The following is a 17039-nucleotide window of genomic DNA, read 5'->3' as shown; positions in this document are numbered from 1 at the left end:
AGACTGCCCTTGTACATGTAGCTGACAATAAATAATGTTATTGTGAATACATTTGCCTCCGAGTCCTGCATGAACTGTGCATGGACTGTATTTTAACATTGGTCATATGGTGGTACTGAATCCAGGTTCAGATAACTATTTTCTCAGGTGGTACTTGGTGTAAAAAGGTTGAGAACCACTGCATATCCAAATTATACTGTATATATTCAAAGCGAGAATGATGCTCTGATTGTGCTTTCATTCCCTGTGTTTTTGAATCAACAAATTGTGTGTTTTTGTAAACAACAGGAAAAGTAATGGGAGTGTTACAATCACGTCTTTCAGTGAAAAACCAAAATGCTGTTAGCTTTGATCCTGAACTCACCATAACCTGTCTGGGACACCAGTTCAGCTGCTCCTCCGATGGGCTTAGTAAAAACACCCACAATGCCTTTCCCCACGCCAGAGATGACCCCTTTGGCATGGCTTCCCGCTGAGCTCTGCGTCTCCCAGTTCCTCTGGAAGTTCTGCATGGGCTGGTCTACAATGCCTGCAATCGCTCCTAAAGGAACAAGGACCAGGTGGTTGTTCTTTAGTATTGGGCTTTCTTCAAAAAATAGATTTACATAACGAATGGAAATGTACAGGATGCAAATAATGTCCCCTTAGTGATGTCATTTCAGCAAGACATGGGAAACAGAGTGAGATATACAGACATGCTTTTGCCCAACAGAAAATGTCAGACCCTTTCTTGTATGACGTGTTTTTTATGTATATAATCGGCTGTAACCCAGAGAGGTGCAGGCAGCTGTTTGGTTTCTGATGATATGCTCTGTGTGTCTTGAGTTGTACTGCCCTCGGGTGTTTACTGAGTCCCTGCTGTGCTGTCTGCACTCCGTCTCACCGCTCTGGAGCTGTGCCCATAAAATGTGAAATGTGTGTAGGAAGAACATCTTTTGATACATATCGAGTGACCTCATGCTAAGGATAAAGAGATCCAGTATTCATTGCTAATTTCAATGACTTGCTCTTGGGATTCAGGTATTATTTGTAATCATTCTTTTTACTGCAATCTTAACAGTTTGATTGCAATTTTTCACGTTTTGAAATGTCTCTGGATCACTTTCTACCTTGTGTGAATGGGATTGTATTGATGTTCACTGTTTCTGTCATCATGCCATTTCTCATCGAAAACCCCTTTATGTTATCCAGAAGCAGACTAATGAAGCTCAGCGCAAGTTCAACCAGGAAGAACATATTCCCTGTTTACTACTCTCTCTCCTCTCAGTCAGTGATCGGGGGCGTCACTCCTCAGCTAAAATGATCACTTCGCCTCTATTCCCACAAGCCTATCATAGTGCAAGGCTAAACCTTTAAATCTGCTCTCTCCCCTCCTGACAGTTGTCATTTCAGGTGACTCAACGCAGCCCTCCTCCACCCCTTCCACCTTCCAAATCCAGGTTCAAGCTCAAACCACTACTCTTCAGACATCCATCAATCCCTTCATGCCTCCACCACCACCAGTGTCTAGACCCCAGGGGGGTTTCATCGGTCCGGTTTTCCCCCTCCCGAATGATATTCCAGCACAACGGGGTCTAATCGCCAAACACCTACATGCATCTGTGTATTCCTGGCAATAAATATATATCGTTACATCAAAAAACTGTCTCTCTGATTGAATTAGTGAAAAGGTGAGTTACAGCACCACGAGCAGATTTCAACTAAGTTATTTTTTAACAGAGATTACATGAATTGTTCTGCAATGTGCTGCTGTATTTCTATTCAGGGATGTTGTGTGTGTGTGTGTGTGTGTGTGTGTGTGTGTGTGTGTGTGTGTGTGTGTGTGTGTGTGTGTGTGATTGTGTGTTTGTAAATCTCCAAATACCTAACAAGCTAATGCCGAGTCGGGACAGCCCCTGCCTCAGTCCGTCCCCCAGGCTCTCTGGCAGCTGGCGCCTCCACTCCTCCTGCCGGGTGTAGTGCTCCTCATCCAGCGAGAGGCGGTCCATGTTCCGGGCCAGGCTCGTAGCTAGGTTGGTGATAGACGTCAGCGTGCCTGAACACAAACGTAACATGCTCAATCCCTGTGTTCAGTGTTTGTTCAAAACTGTACAATGCATGTTCTGTGTCTGGGAAAAATATAGAGTGAGTTATTACTACATATTATTAGTCCACAAATACAAAGGTGTGTGCATTGAGCTTATACATTTCCTGCTCTGAAATTAACCAGGCAATATGAATATCTGCGTTACCTTTTGAGATATGTTTGACGAAAGACGTGGTCCCCCTGGACACTCCGCTGACGAAGGCCCCAGGCCCGCGGGTCAGCCCCTCGTACGGCAGCCGGAAGAAGTCCGACACGCCGTTCCCGATGCTGCGCACCAGACTGGCAGGACTGCCCAGGATCTCCAGAGAGCCCACCACCCACCCTGAGGCACAGACAAAACACAGCACAGGATATTAAACGATACCTGTATTATAAAACGAATGTTCTTTCTTTTTATGTTTTATTTCGCATAGAGTTACTTTTCAGCCTATTTTCAGTTTTCTCTTTCAGTTACGCTTCTCAGTTAACTTGGACTGAAAGCCTTGGACTGGTGTTATACTAAACAATTTACAGAACTTATATAATGTATGATCCCACAGTAACTTTTTAAACTGCACATCTGGAACACCTGCTTTTAGGAGGAACATTCTGCATACTAGCCCCTGGAGTAAACTCTCACTCTCCTCCTCTCGCCAAAATCAGTTCAGAGTGGGAGCTCGATCCAAACATTTTACAGACCTACAAAATGTTTTACATCATGATTATGTTTTCAACATTGTGTTTATTCTATCAGAATTATTTTCTCGACGATACAACTATTCCCAAAAGCATAACACATGCACACTCATGCATGAAATCATACATGTGCCACAGTTAGATTTAGAGCCTCCTACTATCTCACCTCATCTCTCCCATTCAACCGTAGAGCCCCCTTCAGAGGGCACGGCTCATTGATATTCATGCACTGACAATTGCATCTCAAAAATCAAATAGCCATTTCTCAAGACGCCGACCCCGCTCTGCTCTTACTCTCTGTCAATTTGCACTTGAGTGATGGGATCTAATGGTAGGAAACCGTCTCCAGCCAGGCCTAGTGCTCGTTTCTGCTTCACATGGTGTCCCAGTTGTGGTCTGGGTAAAGCATAAACTCCTGACAGGAGCCGATGTTTACAGGGCTGAGTCATGCTCGAAAACACAAACTGGTGTGTATGCATAGATAGTGCACTTCTTTTAGTATTCATGTGTCCATAAGTCTATGCATGTTGATTTATGCCTGTGGGTGTATGTTTGACCAAAGTACCGTATATTCTAAAATGATCAGTCCCAGAATGCAATGCTTCCCCTAACTTCAAGATGACGTAGGAACAGAAGTGTGCGGTGAAGTGACGCGTTGAATTACGAGCAGAAATGAGGGCTCTAACGAGAGACAGCGGGCAGGAAGTGTCGGCCCAGAACGCCATTCTGAAGTGGAAATGAGCGGCTAAATCAGAACATGTGTGGAGGCTTTGACTCGACAGCAGGACAACGCAGGAGAGCTGCAGAGCCTTTACAGGGCATTATCTATAACATACTGCCTGCACACCATGAGTCATCAGTCAAAGCTTAGAATAAAAGGGTATATTATGAAATGATAGGATGTAAATCTTTTTCAAGCCTCCAGTGGTTCAGGTTTGACTTTGTGGAGCAATATAGTTTGTGATTCCTGCCACAAAGCAATGAAGCCCTTGGGATACAATCATTTCATAGCTTAACTCCACACATTGTGAGAGTCAATTGTGGAATTTCTTAATCGAGCTCATATCCTGTTATTCTTCTGTCCATTTCTCCCTAAATTGAGTGAAAACAACACTGGATTTGAGTTTTAGCCAAGTACAGCTTTATCCCTGCAGTTTGAATATTGAATACAATTGACTTTATTTCTGACTTGACGAAACAAAGAGATTAGTTTTGTGGGGGGGGGCTCTGTGTCGGGGTCATATACAAAAAAGAACAGTCTTTTTGTAATAGTTACATTAAACTGTAATTTGTTTAAATCATACAATATTGCAATATAAACAAACCTTTTCAGAAACACAGATTAATTTCCCGTTTCTTGCAATCTACAACAGAAAGATGTACTCACTGAATTCACATTGTCCTGCAACATTAAGGCCAAAATGATGATTACCATTGTTTTGATCAATTTTGAGATCAGGATTATTTATCATGATTATCCATTGGTGTAAATTCATTTTTACTGCTCTTTTCCATTGAAATAAATAGAGCACTGCTTTCACATTCATGTAGGGCTGTCCTACTAATGTACAACCTAGGGCTCAACCCATATTGCCTGTTTTTACCTGCAATATGTATTGAAACATATCATTATTAAGGGAATATTTATAGACAAATTGAACCCACTTTCTAGAGTTAAATTCAATGCAGTCTGCTGCTCTTTGAGATCCAAATTAAGAGGTCAGATTGAGAAGATAGACAATCTTGTGATCTTTTGAAAAATAAATATATAAACACATTAAGTGTAGCATGTATGAATGATAACAACCCAGTTTAAAGGCCCCACCCAAAAAGCATGTTCAATGAGACGGGCTACGTTTAACAGGTGTGTGATACCTCAACATGGCATGAAAGGTGAAAACAATCCTGTATGAGACCTAATGTACATTTGTCCACATTGGAGATTGATTCAGAGGCATCATTATTTGCCGACTGAGCTTCTTTATTTTTGCTTAAGTGTAACTGCGGCCAGAAGCGCACTGTATAAAGTGGAATACAGCAGGCTCTAAATACGCATGCTTTAACATCATCTGCACTTAGGACATGATTAGCCAGCATAATGGCTTGTGCATTCATGCCATTAAAAGTGAAGGAATATTTTGATAATGATCCTCCTTGGTTTTAGCATAGCAAGAATAAATCAGATGATATGCTGTAAATCGGTGCTGTGTCAATATATAAAACACAAGCTGGCTTGTTGGACCCTTTGCTGACTGATGTGGCAGCAGGTGAATTTGAGGCAGTTGAGAGAGGAAGACCACCTACCAGCTCTGAAGAGGGCCCCGGCAGCGTAGTGCATGGCCAGAGCGTGCACCAGCTGCCTGGCTGTGGTGCACAGCGGGCCTCTCTCAAACAGGGAGAAGGAGAGAGGAGTGTGGTCTGAAGCGATGTACAACTTGAGGGAGGCATGGATGCTGACCAGCAGGTTGACCGGCTGGATGCTCAGCCTCTGCAGCCGCACAGGGTGCACCAGCGCCTGCACCGCCTGCAGCACCTGGGACAGATGCAACACATTTAGTAAGTAAGGCCCAGGAATACTAATGCACAATATCTTGACTCTACCTCTAGCCCTTTCTAGCATGCACCTTCATTATGTGACAGATTATCGTTTTATCCTGTCCTAAAAAATATTATTGAATACGATATGTATGTGAATTATGATTACAATTATGATTACAACATTGTGACAAGAACAACACAAATCCCTTGGTGTATCAGTTAAATACTGCTCAAATTGAGCAGAGCTCCTGGGCATGCTTATAACCAAAGTGAGGTTGGATGCTGCTTCCTGCATGTCTGGCCCCAGCTGAATGCACCGCTGAAGTTATAATCTATTGAGAATGCAGTGACTAAACCAGAACACATTCAGCCTGATCAGTGCCTGAATAAAAACATGCCATCATGAATAGTGGACCTGTTCAGGGAGGATGGGAGCTGAGCCACACTTTGTCCCCCTCTGTGGCTCCGCTGGGGCCGAGGCCATGGCACTGTCAGGGATGTAGGTGTGGAACAGGGTCTTAACGTAGTAAACAAAGGTGTCTTCCAGGTAGACTCTGGCAGGTTGGAGCTGGAAGGTGATCTGAGGAGAAAACAGTACAAATATTTAAAGTGGACCTACTGTATCATGCTATATTTGACAAATATATTGTAGGGCCATACCTATATAAAACATGTCTGTGAAGTTTTTTTTTCAAAATACCAAACAGATCCTGCATTTTAGCCATGCCTCATTTCACTCTATTTGCTCTTTCTAGCCCTGTTTTTGCAAGGGCTGATTCTGTGAGCTGCAGCTGACCACGCCCCCCTGCAGGAGAGGGGAGCGTGCTCTGATCAGCTGCTGGGCTTTCAGAAGAGGGGGAGGAAAAGAGATCTCCGTCCTCCGTGTTTTATTCTTATATGATTATATAGTCATTATTCATTTGTTTTGAAGCTCAATAAATAACAAAGAAGACCTTTGACCGGCACTTTTCTAATTTTGTCCGGAAGATTTAAACTTTAATGGACATGTTGACCGGCGAAAAAAAATCTAACTGAAACTCTGCCGCACGGTCCCCTCGTGCCTTGGAAGAGGCGGAGAGGTGGGTGTTTGTCATCTGCTGGTGGACTACCGGAGAGAATTACAGCAGCAGGAGCAAACGCTTGAATTGTGGCGTCCACAGCGGAGATTAAACAGAAGGGCAACCATGGCAACCATGCGCGGGAAGTCTTCTTCTTCGCTGCTTTTGTGGCAGACTACAGCGCCACTTACAGGCCTGGCATACTACAGCGTCTCCAGCGCTTTCGAGCGGCAATGGCCGGCCGTGGCCCAACCCCCCATTCCCCTGATAGGTGGAGAGTTGGCCATATAGGCGGAGCACCCCGCTTCTGACGTCAGAACAATTTCAAATCTGGATCAGTCTGTATCAGCTCCGTTGCAGCCCCGTTTTTAGAGATTTGGGTATGGAGGAAAAGAGAGAGGGTTGTGTTTTCTGACACTTGGTGAGTTCCCTGACACACCGGGGACACATATTCATGTATAAAAGACGTACACAAGTGCATTTTGCATGATAGGTCCCCTTTAAGAAAAAGGTTATAAAATCTCAGCGCGCAGATATCGAAGGTTACCATGGTGACGACGTTATCAAACACCTGTGTACGTGAGCACAGAGATCAAAGGTTTCCATGGAGATGTGTTGTGAAAGGAAAGCCTTTCCATTGTTCTGAATGAGAAATAAACCTCTTACTTTTCTAACAATAGTTTAAAAACGGTAGCTGCTTTCGGTAAAATGTCACTTTGAAAGTTTGTCCTCATAAAGAGGCTGAAATGCACCACTACCCCATGTTCTGAAAATATGAATGTGTTCTTCAGACACGTTTTAATTCCTCTATATACTGGAAACACAAGCGTACTTTAATTGTGAGTTAACAGGTATGTAACACTGTCATGCCTTTCTTTTGTGATGGGAGCTAATATGCAGATTTAAGTCATAATTAGAACTATGGGGTCGTGATGCACTTATAAATGAGAATAAAACTAAAAAAATAGTTTCACAGATTTTTATAAAAAACCTTAAAAATATGATCCTGGCAAACCCTTATCCACCTGTTCTTAAATCATAAACACAGTAAATAATCCAATAGCCCAGACTTAAAAAAAATAGAACATCAGAATAATTGTTCCTCTCTTTCCCCCGAGGGCTTCTGCAGCTCCCTTTACTGTAACACAGAAACAAAGACAGATCATGCCCTCACCTCCTCTGCATTGCACCTGTCCCCTGCCAGCCTCATCCTCAGCTGCAGGAAGCAGGAGCGCTTGAACTCCTCCAGGGCTTCAGGAGACTCAGTGGGGTTGGCCTCGCTGCTCCAGGGACCCCCCCCAGGCTCAGCACTGCTTCTCTGATCCTGGCACAGCAGCACAGGGAAGTGGAAACTGGCTCTGTTATACAGCTGGTTGTCTATCTGCAGGTTGGAGCAATAGACCTCGACCAGCGAGATGTGTGCTGATCCCAGGTCAGAGGCTCCCTGCTCCTGGGGCAGGGAGGGGGGGGCTGGAGCCAGGCTGAGGAACAGCTTGGTCAACGTGAGTCTGAGCAGCTCCACAGATCCAGATGGATTGGTGATGTCATCACTTAACACCACACTGGCTTCACTGAGGAGCACTCTGCAGGACGCTTTAGGTGAGCTGAAACAAGTCATTCATGTTAAATGAATACATTTACACATGCTGGCCATTGATGCATGTTTAGCGATGATTTAGACAGTCATATGTTTAATTATACTTTATTACTGTCCAAGAAAGACAACATCTCCATCTATGACATCATTCAAGTCCTAAGTAGGTGTTTTATTATTTAGACATATAAATGAGACCAAACTTATTCATCTTGTTCTGACAATGTTTAATGAGTTTCAAACCACCACAACCAAGAACATTGTCTGACACACTTTGTTTACATTGACCTAATGTGTGATTATATTAATTCCTTGTTTTGCCAAAAGAAAAAGTTGCTATGTGTTGATGTAATGGAATAATTTCACTCATGACAACCATGAGGTTGTATTGCCCTCCTGTGGTCCAAATGATGCCTGTTTCTTCATGTTTTCAGTCTAGAAACAAATGTTGCATGCAAACATGACTGTTAACAATAATCATGAAGCAGTTTGACGTAAACAACACTAAAGGCACACAGGAAGATAGCTTGAAGTTAGGTAGAACGACATGCATGAATAGTTTCTCATGGTTCAAATTGTAGGCTGCATACAACAACAAGAATAAAAGCACTGCCGGAGCACACAAACCTGCTGTGCTGGTGGATCACAGCGTCCAGGCCGCCCTCTGGCGCCAGACACAGAACCAGGGTGCCTTTCTCATACAGCACGTCAATGTAGAGACAGCCGAAGCCTGGCAGGAACACCACCTGTGCAACAACACAGGTCTGCAGTCAGATAGATCAATATGCCTATCATTAATATCCTCTATTGATGGGCTAATTTTTACTCTGTTCAATCTCGAAGGAAACTTGACCCTTTCACAGATTCATGGATGAGTGCTCTTGATATGTGTTTCAGAGCATACATGTGGCTGAGTTTAACCTCCACCACTGCAAGTTCACAGTGAGAAAAGGAAGCAGATCCCTGCTAAACTTGGCTGAGCAGTCATAACAAGTCCGACCTTTGACCCCTCCCCCCTCCCTCAGAGGTCAGACTGAGACCTCACAGTAACAAGAGATACACAGCCTCCACCTCAACCCCAGCCTGCAGCTTGCTAGACACAACACGTAACATTACACACACTTCTCCTTTCTATCTGACTAACCCACACAGGGACTGAACCAATATGTGCTGGCTGTTTACCAGTGGACACACAAATCTGTGTGATCAAGCTTAACACATTTCAATAAAAAATGAATGTACATCAGTAGTGAATAATAATTTAAATGATCACAATAGGAGTGAGTTTCAGGATCCTAAATTGCAGTTTTGACCAGTAGAGTGGCCATACTCTCAGTGGACTTTTTTGATTTGGATTAGATTTGAAGTTTTAAGAGAAGCTGAATCATTTGGATTTGACAGATTGCTAATCTTTTTTGAAAAGATTGTCCACAGTAGAGGTAATCATTTTAATCGTGTACTCTCTATATGGAATGGTCGCAACACTACTTATGCCAATCAGTCTGTGCAGAATCCAGCAAGTATCCTGAACACCGGAGAAGCCACTGATGAGGCTGTCACCTCGCTAATCCCAAATCCTGTTTTCCATAGTACAGGCTACAGCTCCACCTATCAGTGAGAGCTGTGACAACAAGTTATTTAATGTACATCAGTAGTAAATAAGAGTTTACATTTTCACGATAGGAGTTATTGAAACAAATATTTGTGTTTAAACAAGTGTGACGATCATTTTTAGTAATGTATTTTTAGTGTTGAGGTATGACATACGAGACAAAATCCTGTATAATTGTACATCTCACCCAAGCCCTTACCTGAGTCCCGGGACAGTTGATGTCTATGGGGTCAGTCCAGTCAGTGGAGCTGTGGTCTGACGTGGTTTTTAGCAGCAGTGTGGGCAGCATCTCTTTCTGTCTGCACTCAGGGAAACTGGAGAAATGGTGGTAGAGCTCATGGTGCAGGGAGCAGTTAGCAGGCAGAGGACGGCAGTACACCTCAGTCCTTGCAGTTTCTATTTGAAAACAAGAAGAACCGGTACAATGGTATACAAGTAGTACGAGATGAGAGTAGAATTGTGTCCCTTCCTACCTTTGACTGTTTCCTTCAGCATGAGTGGGATAGGACACTTGTTGTGGATCACCATCCGTGGACAGGGGTCCTCATTCAGGATGATGTATGTCACCCCAAGGTGTTCTTGATATGTCAGTACTATGCTTCTGCAAAAAATGAATAAAAACAAGTCAGCTCCTATCCCAGCCCCTTTCACCACACACAGATAAGAGCTCACACACCCACCAACATGTTACATGTCACATCCCTGCTATGTCCATTTGCAAATCTCTGAGGTGCATCCATGGGCAGACCCCGAACTGAGGCCAGATGCTGACACACTTTGGCTCTGTGTGTGTCCATATTTGTGTTTGGCTTCACGATTTACATTTACACACATTAAAAAAGAGCCAATATGGCCTCTCGGACCAGAACACAAGTGTGAAGGCAAATATGATATGCTCATTGGCCTTTGTATTGTGTGTAAAATTGTTTCTGACTTGGACTTAAATTATAACAAATGGCCACAAGAAATGGGGGCAGACAGAAAGTAGGTGAGACAAGAAAGACATGATATATGATAATGTTGAGTTTTTTTACATTCTGCTTCATCTGAAGAATTTAACGAGCTATGACCAGCTGTGCCTCCCGGCTGTGCCAGCCCGATTCAGTGCCCTGCTCTAAATGGAGCAGCCAGCATAGAACGTACGCTCTGATTAACCCACCTACTGCTCAGGCCCCCCACAGACTCTGCTTCCCCAGGAACAGACACACTCAGCCTGGGGAAGTCTGATCGGATCGGAGCGGGCAGGCTCCATCCTGCTGATCCAACTCCACCACCAGGCTTGGGAAGTAGGCGGAGAAGCATGTATCTCAGCGGCAGAGGGAACTCCAGCGCTCCCTGGACGCTGGTCTGCAGGAGGTCCCAGCACAGCACAGAGCAGGGTCTGGACAGCTCTTCAGAGGGGGCCAGGCTGAACTGGGCTGTCTCTGGGATCTCGCAGGCCTGAGGACAGGACATGATGACAATTATGAAAAGGAAAGAAGAGGGGAGAGGAGATAAAGGGAAGGAAAGGTTGAACAAATAGTTGTAGAGGGGTGAGGATTTTAGGATAGGAGAAGAGTGAAATGAAAAAGAAATTGTAAGGACCGAAGTGGAGTGGAGAGAAAAGGGAGAGGTAAAATAAGCATATGATGAAGGAAAATCATAAAAGCAAAACATTTGGATGTGAAGAGACAAATAAAGAATGGTAGTAAGGAAAGCAACAGAGAATAAAGCCATTGGACAAAAGTTTCAACAGAAGAGAAGAAAAAGTGATTACTCCAAAGATACATGGTAAAACCACATTGTTATTGTACCCTCCTCTCTCCCATTGAGATCACTGCTAAATTGATAGCAGAGAAGCCCCGCTGTGCTGCAGAGTCCAGGACTGCAGGGATTAGGCTCTAAGCATGATGAATAGAGCGACTAGAAAGGCATTCCTTGCCTTGTTTGTGGTCTGTGTTATTGTTAAGCCCACCGCTCCCTATTTAGTTTTTTAAAGCTCTTTTTCTAAAAAAGTTTTTTCAGTCAATTAGTGGCAACTGGCAAGCTCTGCCATCCTCCTTTAAGAGCATCTGAAGGCTCGTTAAATGACATCACTGCATTGTTGCTCTCTTTGGGGACAAGCAGCATGAAAGCGAGAGGGGAAACCTGCATCCAATTCTGGGTGTTTGTCTAATGTCCCAATGAAGTGCCATTGCCACATGGTGAAAAATGGTGGAGTCGGGAGAGGGGGAGCAGCATGATCTGATGGAAAACGGCTTGCTTACGTCTGAGCAATGAGTACGTGTGCTAGTGCTGGGTGGATGTGTGTGAGTAATGTGCATTGGGAATATACCGTATGTGTGAAGCTTGAGGAAGTTGAGGAGAACAGGACAGACATGATGCAGGGCCAACACACACATGCACATGAAGACGCACACCGAGGCCGTATGGTTGTGAGGCAGCAGTGAGGAATGAATGCTTTGGGCCCAGAATTTACACTTTTTCACTGTGTTGTAAAGAGATGGAGCAAAGACTAAGCTGGTTGGGAATTTGAGACTGGGTAGATGTTGTGATGTATGAAATATTTAGCCTTGTTTAACCGGAAAATGTTCTTATACTTTATGCCAGCACAAGCAGTTGTTTTAACTTTTTAATGTATAGTGTGCAAAAACTCATATAAGAATATCATGACTACTGACCCATGCATTAGAGATGTGTTGTGATAGATTTCCCCCTCCTATTTAATGAATTCAGGACAATTCTGGGGCTCAACAAAGCAGGGGGGGGGGGGGCAGCATAAAAGCAGGGGGTGCAGCCCGTTCTCATCCCCGCCCCTTGGTGTCTCTCTTCCCATGGCTGTGCTGATACAGAAGCAAGGCACCCCTTTAGCAGGTGTATATTACAAAGCATTGCTATCTGAGGATGGGAACAGATTGGTACATTGTTTTTATTTACTTCTGTTTCAGATCAGCAGGCACAGACCGAAAAGCAGAGACAACAAAACCTTCCAGCAGTGTTTCTACGGAGTGGTGGTTGTGTTTTGTTTTACAATGTAACTGATACATTTAACATAATATACATTTAAACCAGAATGGGTATTGCACAGACTACTGGTGCATTTAATCGTGAACAAAAAAGTACCCAGAGATGAAATGACTGACAATATTTCATTAAGTGAAAGACTTCCTTTGTGTGTTGATAGTTTGAAAAGTGTGATTCAGAGAAACCCTTATTCAGTGTAAAGTAAAAGGACACAGTTTGTTAATGCACATTACCTGGCCGTCAGTTCCCAGGGCATGGTCCGTCAGCAGAGGCCTGTACTGAATGGTGTGAGGAGTGTTGTTGACCAGGATGGTTCTGTCTTCTAACTGTAGAATCTGAATACCATGCCTCACCACAGACGACACACAAAACTGACACAGCTGCAGAGGAGACAACAGACACCAAGTCGCCAGTTATAAAGTAGAACAATCATTCAAATACCTTTTTATAGTGCATTGCACTACAGAACATTTTCCCTGTGCTCACGATAACTCTTAAAGGAAATTTGTACCCACAAAATGAACATTTGCATATAAATGACTCACCCTGTCAATCAATGCAGGAAAAGCTTTTTCTCTCATGACTCGGGGAACGAAAAATATTTTTCACAAAAAATGTTCTGATTTAAAACACTTCCTCATACACATTTTCATGCTTATGCAGACGCTCTACTCTTTCATGTGATTGTGTTAAAAGTAAGGTTTCATTAAAATGCATGTGTTGGGAGACTTGGATTATAATTATACTGCAGGAGTTGAAATGTGAACATAGAGTAACTTTCCTGTTGATAAACGCAGCACCCTTTTACTTATTATTCGTTCACAGTAAAGGCAAACTTAAGCCTTGAGAGTTTTCTTCAAGAATTTAAGGTCACACGGGTTGAGTAACTCTAATATACAATGATAACTTTGAGGGGGATGTATTCCTATAATGTATAATTCAATGACTTTCCAAAATGAAATGTCATGCGCATTGATCGCTGTAACTTATAAACGCTTTGTTTCTTCACCTTCTGTCTGCCAGGGAAGGCTCCCAGGGTGATGTCGGCCTCTACATACCCCTCCTCATCCAGAGTGACCACCTCTGAGCCTGATCCCTCCTTCCACCGAGGAGAAGTCAGGTCATGCACCAGTTTGAGAGCAGTGGACTTGTGGACAGTGTTAGTATGGGCCCAGTAGATACCAATCTGGAAGGCTTCCTGGGTGGAGGGGGATAAGAGGGCAAGAAAGGGGGAGAAAGGAAATCAGATAAGGAATTACAAGGAAAGAGAAAGGTCAAACACTGCCATTTTTTTATTTGAATATTAAAATGGTCTGTAACTGATTGTATCAACTGTGGCTTCAAAACCAACAACTCAAGTTTGTGTCCATGTTTTCATGCTCCGTGCATAACTTTACAAAAAGTCCTGGATTGAGGAGGATATTACTTCCATTACTGATGTTGGCTGATTGCTGTTTATCTGGCTCTGCAGCTATCAGCCTCATCAAACATGCCCATCAAACAGCAACCTTCTCAGCGGACAGACACCAAAACTACTTTTCACTGCTCCTGCTATGATAAACAGCAGGAGCAGGTTGAAATAATGTTTTATTTGTTCCTATGACAAAAGCTTTTACACATTTTTGAGATGAACCATATCAGCAATTGCTCTTTGATACGCTGCCTTGCTGCTGAGCGCTTTGTTAGTTGAAGAATCTGTGTATGTGTTTTATGTTCCACAGTGGGAAAAACATCTGCAGACCTCTTCTTCTGATGTCAGAAGCCAGAGAGAAGACATTTCTACAGAAAAGAGTGACAGAGCTTGGCTGTAGATAAAGACATGCAGGGAATATTGTTGTATTGCCGCTTTGAGAACAGTTGTATTAGTCCAGATGAGTACAGAGCAGGTTTCATAATAAAGGTTGTCTTGCCTAAAGGCAAAAATAAATACAGTATCTATCTATACCTATCAGAGCAATAGGAAGATCACTGCATTACATACAGTGGCTCAAATTTGGAAATACAGTCAGAATTTGCTTTACTTAGCAGTATTTTTCCAACACTTAAATTCTGACCTGATTGGAAACATTCATGCAATATGGCTTGTTTCACATAGCATAGCAAATGGTATGAAAGTATTATATAAAGATGTAAGAGGTGCACAGTAAGAACATTAAGAACATGTGATGTTCAGTTTACTAACCCCTCAGCTCAGGAAACAGTCTTCTGTTTCTGATGAGCCTCTGCCATCATTGTACGAATGTTCACACCTTGGGTACCGGTGTCAGAAGGTTTGATTTGTGCTAGATAAATGCAAGTCCCGTCAACTGTCTGTGTCGGTGGAGGGTGATTTAGTCTGAGAAAGTAACCCTGATGTCTTCATTATTACATGATCTTTCAGTTTAACGGCTTGAATGCTAGGTAACAACTGAAGGCATACCGTTTAGAAGACATAAGCGTTTATCTGGCGAGGGAAGTGTAAGGGAAAGCGCTGATAACGCCATTATTGGGAATGTATAATCCAGTGTTTTTAGAGCTTGTGACTGTATGTCAGAATATCTTTACTCTGCAGGCACAATACCTTAAAGTTGGGGGGCACAATGATCTTTCCGGCTGGTATCTGCAGGACGATTGTCTCTCCCTCAAACAGCCACAGGTCCCATTTGGAGTGGTTGGCCAGCAGGGCCCAGGGCAACAGCTCTACCAGCAGAGTGTTGAGACCCGACTTCCAGCAGGATAACTTCACCTGCATGGGACTGTCCCACTGGGCCAGGGGCTCCAGCACCGACCTGTGGGGAGGGAACAGACTGTAGAAATCAATCAAATAAGTACACTCTAATAGTGACCTATTGGCAGATATTAAGTATATAAACACAGACAGTCAGTGGAGGCTTTGGTCTTTGCAGTGATGATGCTGATGATTATGCATACATCTTAAACAGCCCTTCAAAGAGTCAAACATGAATCTATTCTGTCAAAAACAATGACATTCAAAGCTCATTTCTACTGCTCTGAGTTTCTTTCCCATACCGCAGTGAGGCTATGTGTGCATGGACTGTAAACACTTCACTGAGATACATAGCTATAATGACATACATATAGACAGGGAGACAGACACGCAGCTACCTGTAATGCAGTATTTACAAACAACAATTATTCTCAGCTTGGTAATAAAAATCATTTATGCTCAATTCCTTAGATTAAGGACATCATTTCATCTGTCTACTCATGTAAATCAGCTATGGACATGTGTTACACAGTGCAGCGCACAGCTTTAAACCGACATTGAAATGTGTTGCATATAAACAAACAATTATTTGACTGTTATACAATGCAGAACACAATGACAATCAGTCAGGCTAAACAAATACATAGGAAGAAAAAGGTCTGCACACAAGTTATGCAATACAAACAGATACAGAGAACAGTTGACAAGACATCTGGGAACACACACAGGCATGTGGAGACACAGACAAACAGACTGAAACACGGAACCATTTTCCCACTGATCCACCAACACAACAGTCATTTCACGGTAATCATGGTCTCATGAACCCTAAACAGCGTAGTGTCAGAAGAGAGCCAAACAAACAGTTCTCTCAGACTAACTCTAAGTTCAAAGCCATCAAAGGTTTAACTTCTTCCTCTCCCTCCAGGCCGCCTGGTCTCTGCTCAGCCCACCGACCTGCCACCTCAAACGTACCATACCCAAAGCCTGCCTGCTGTTGAATGGGACCCTAAACACTGACGATGGCTTTTTCTTACCATTTACCCATGTTTGAGTGTTTTATGGGACAATCACCTCGAGCCGGAGTGCAGAAAAGTTTAAGGCTCATAAATCACATCACAGAGCTCACAAAAGGGTAGTTGAAGGAATGTGTCTGTCCACACCTGCCAACTCTGAAGTTGAGGTCTTGAGAAGTGTGGATTTTGAAAGCTACAAACACACGCATACACTGCCTGCAGCAAGGGGTTACCCTAACCACTACACGACGTCTGTTTAATCAGAGCCGAGGTGCCTCATTAAGACACAATATGTACACACTCGCTGGTTGGTTCGGTTTCACCGAGCATTGTGTACAATGCTTTTCCCCTTAGATTCGGAAAAACAAATATTTTTTTCGGAGTTTAGGATTGCCGAAGACACTACACTACCCATAATCCTCAGCTGTCATTTGGGATGTCAGCTGTCAGGTTTGTCAGCTTTGCTCAACAAACCCTGTGATTAGTCCTCAAGCTCTGTGATTGGTTGACCTCCAACTGCATTCCGTATGAAAAGAACTTTTCGTAAAAAATATAAAATCATACTTTATTCAGCAGTGCTTGCTTTACTCTTTGAAAGTCATCACATGAATGCATTGTAATAAATGGTTTGGCTGCATACATTATTACACATCTGTCGTAGTTCTTTATTTATCTACAGAGATTGGGCCTCAGAATGGACCGAAAACTATTATTTTACTAAATAAACTTGCCTTGCCTTACCTAAGGTCT

At 43.2% G+C, this 17039-nt stretch overlaps 1 protein-coding gene across 1 annotated transcript in view; it reads right to left on the bottom strand.

The window, feature by feature from the left end:
- The window catches only part of LOC117551548 (vacuolar protein sorting-associated protein 13B), a gene marked incomplete at its 5' end in the record, with an annotated part of 227326 nt that overhangs the window by 7728 nt on the left and 202559 nt on the right, over positions 1-17039 (bottom strand). Inside the window, 13 exon segments of the mRNA XM_034224450.1 lie at positions 365-541; positions 1865-2035; positions 2232-2408; positions 5066-5294; positions 5715-5879; positions 7532-7961; positions 8579-8697; positions 9763-9959; positions 10037-10164; positions 10723-11003; positions 12800-12946; positions 13576-13764; positions 15127-15334. Of these exon segments, the coding sequence (XP_034080341.1) occupies positions 365-541; positions 1865-2035; positions 2232-2408; positions 5066-5294; positions 5715-5879; positions 7532-7961; positions 8579-8697; positions 9763-9959; positions 10037-10164; positions 10723-11003; positions 12800-12946; positions 13576-13764; positions 15127-15334 (2618 nt within the window).

Source organism: Gymnodraco acuticeps, unplaced genomic scaffold (assembly GCF_902827175.1).
Source record: "Gymnodraco acuticeps unplaced genomic scaffold, fGymAcu1.1, whole genome shotgun sequence".
Classification (NCBI taxonomy): domain Eukaryota; kingdom Metazoa; phylum Chordata; class Actinopteri; order Perciformes; family Bathydraconidae; genus Gymnodraco; species Gymnodraco acuticeps.
Note: the sequence above shows the minus strand (reverse complement) of the source record. Positions and strands in the feature narration are given on the sequence as shown.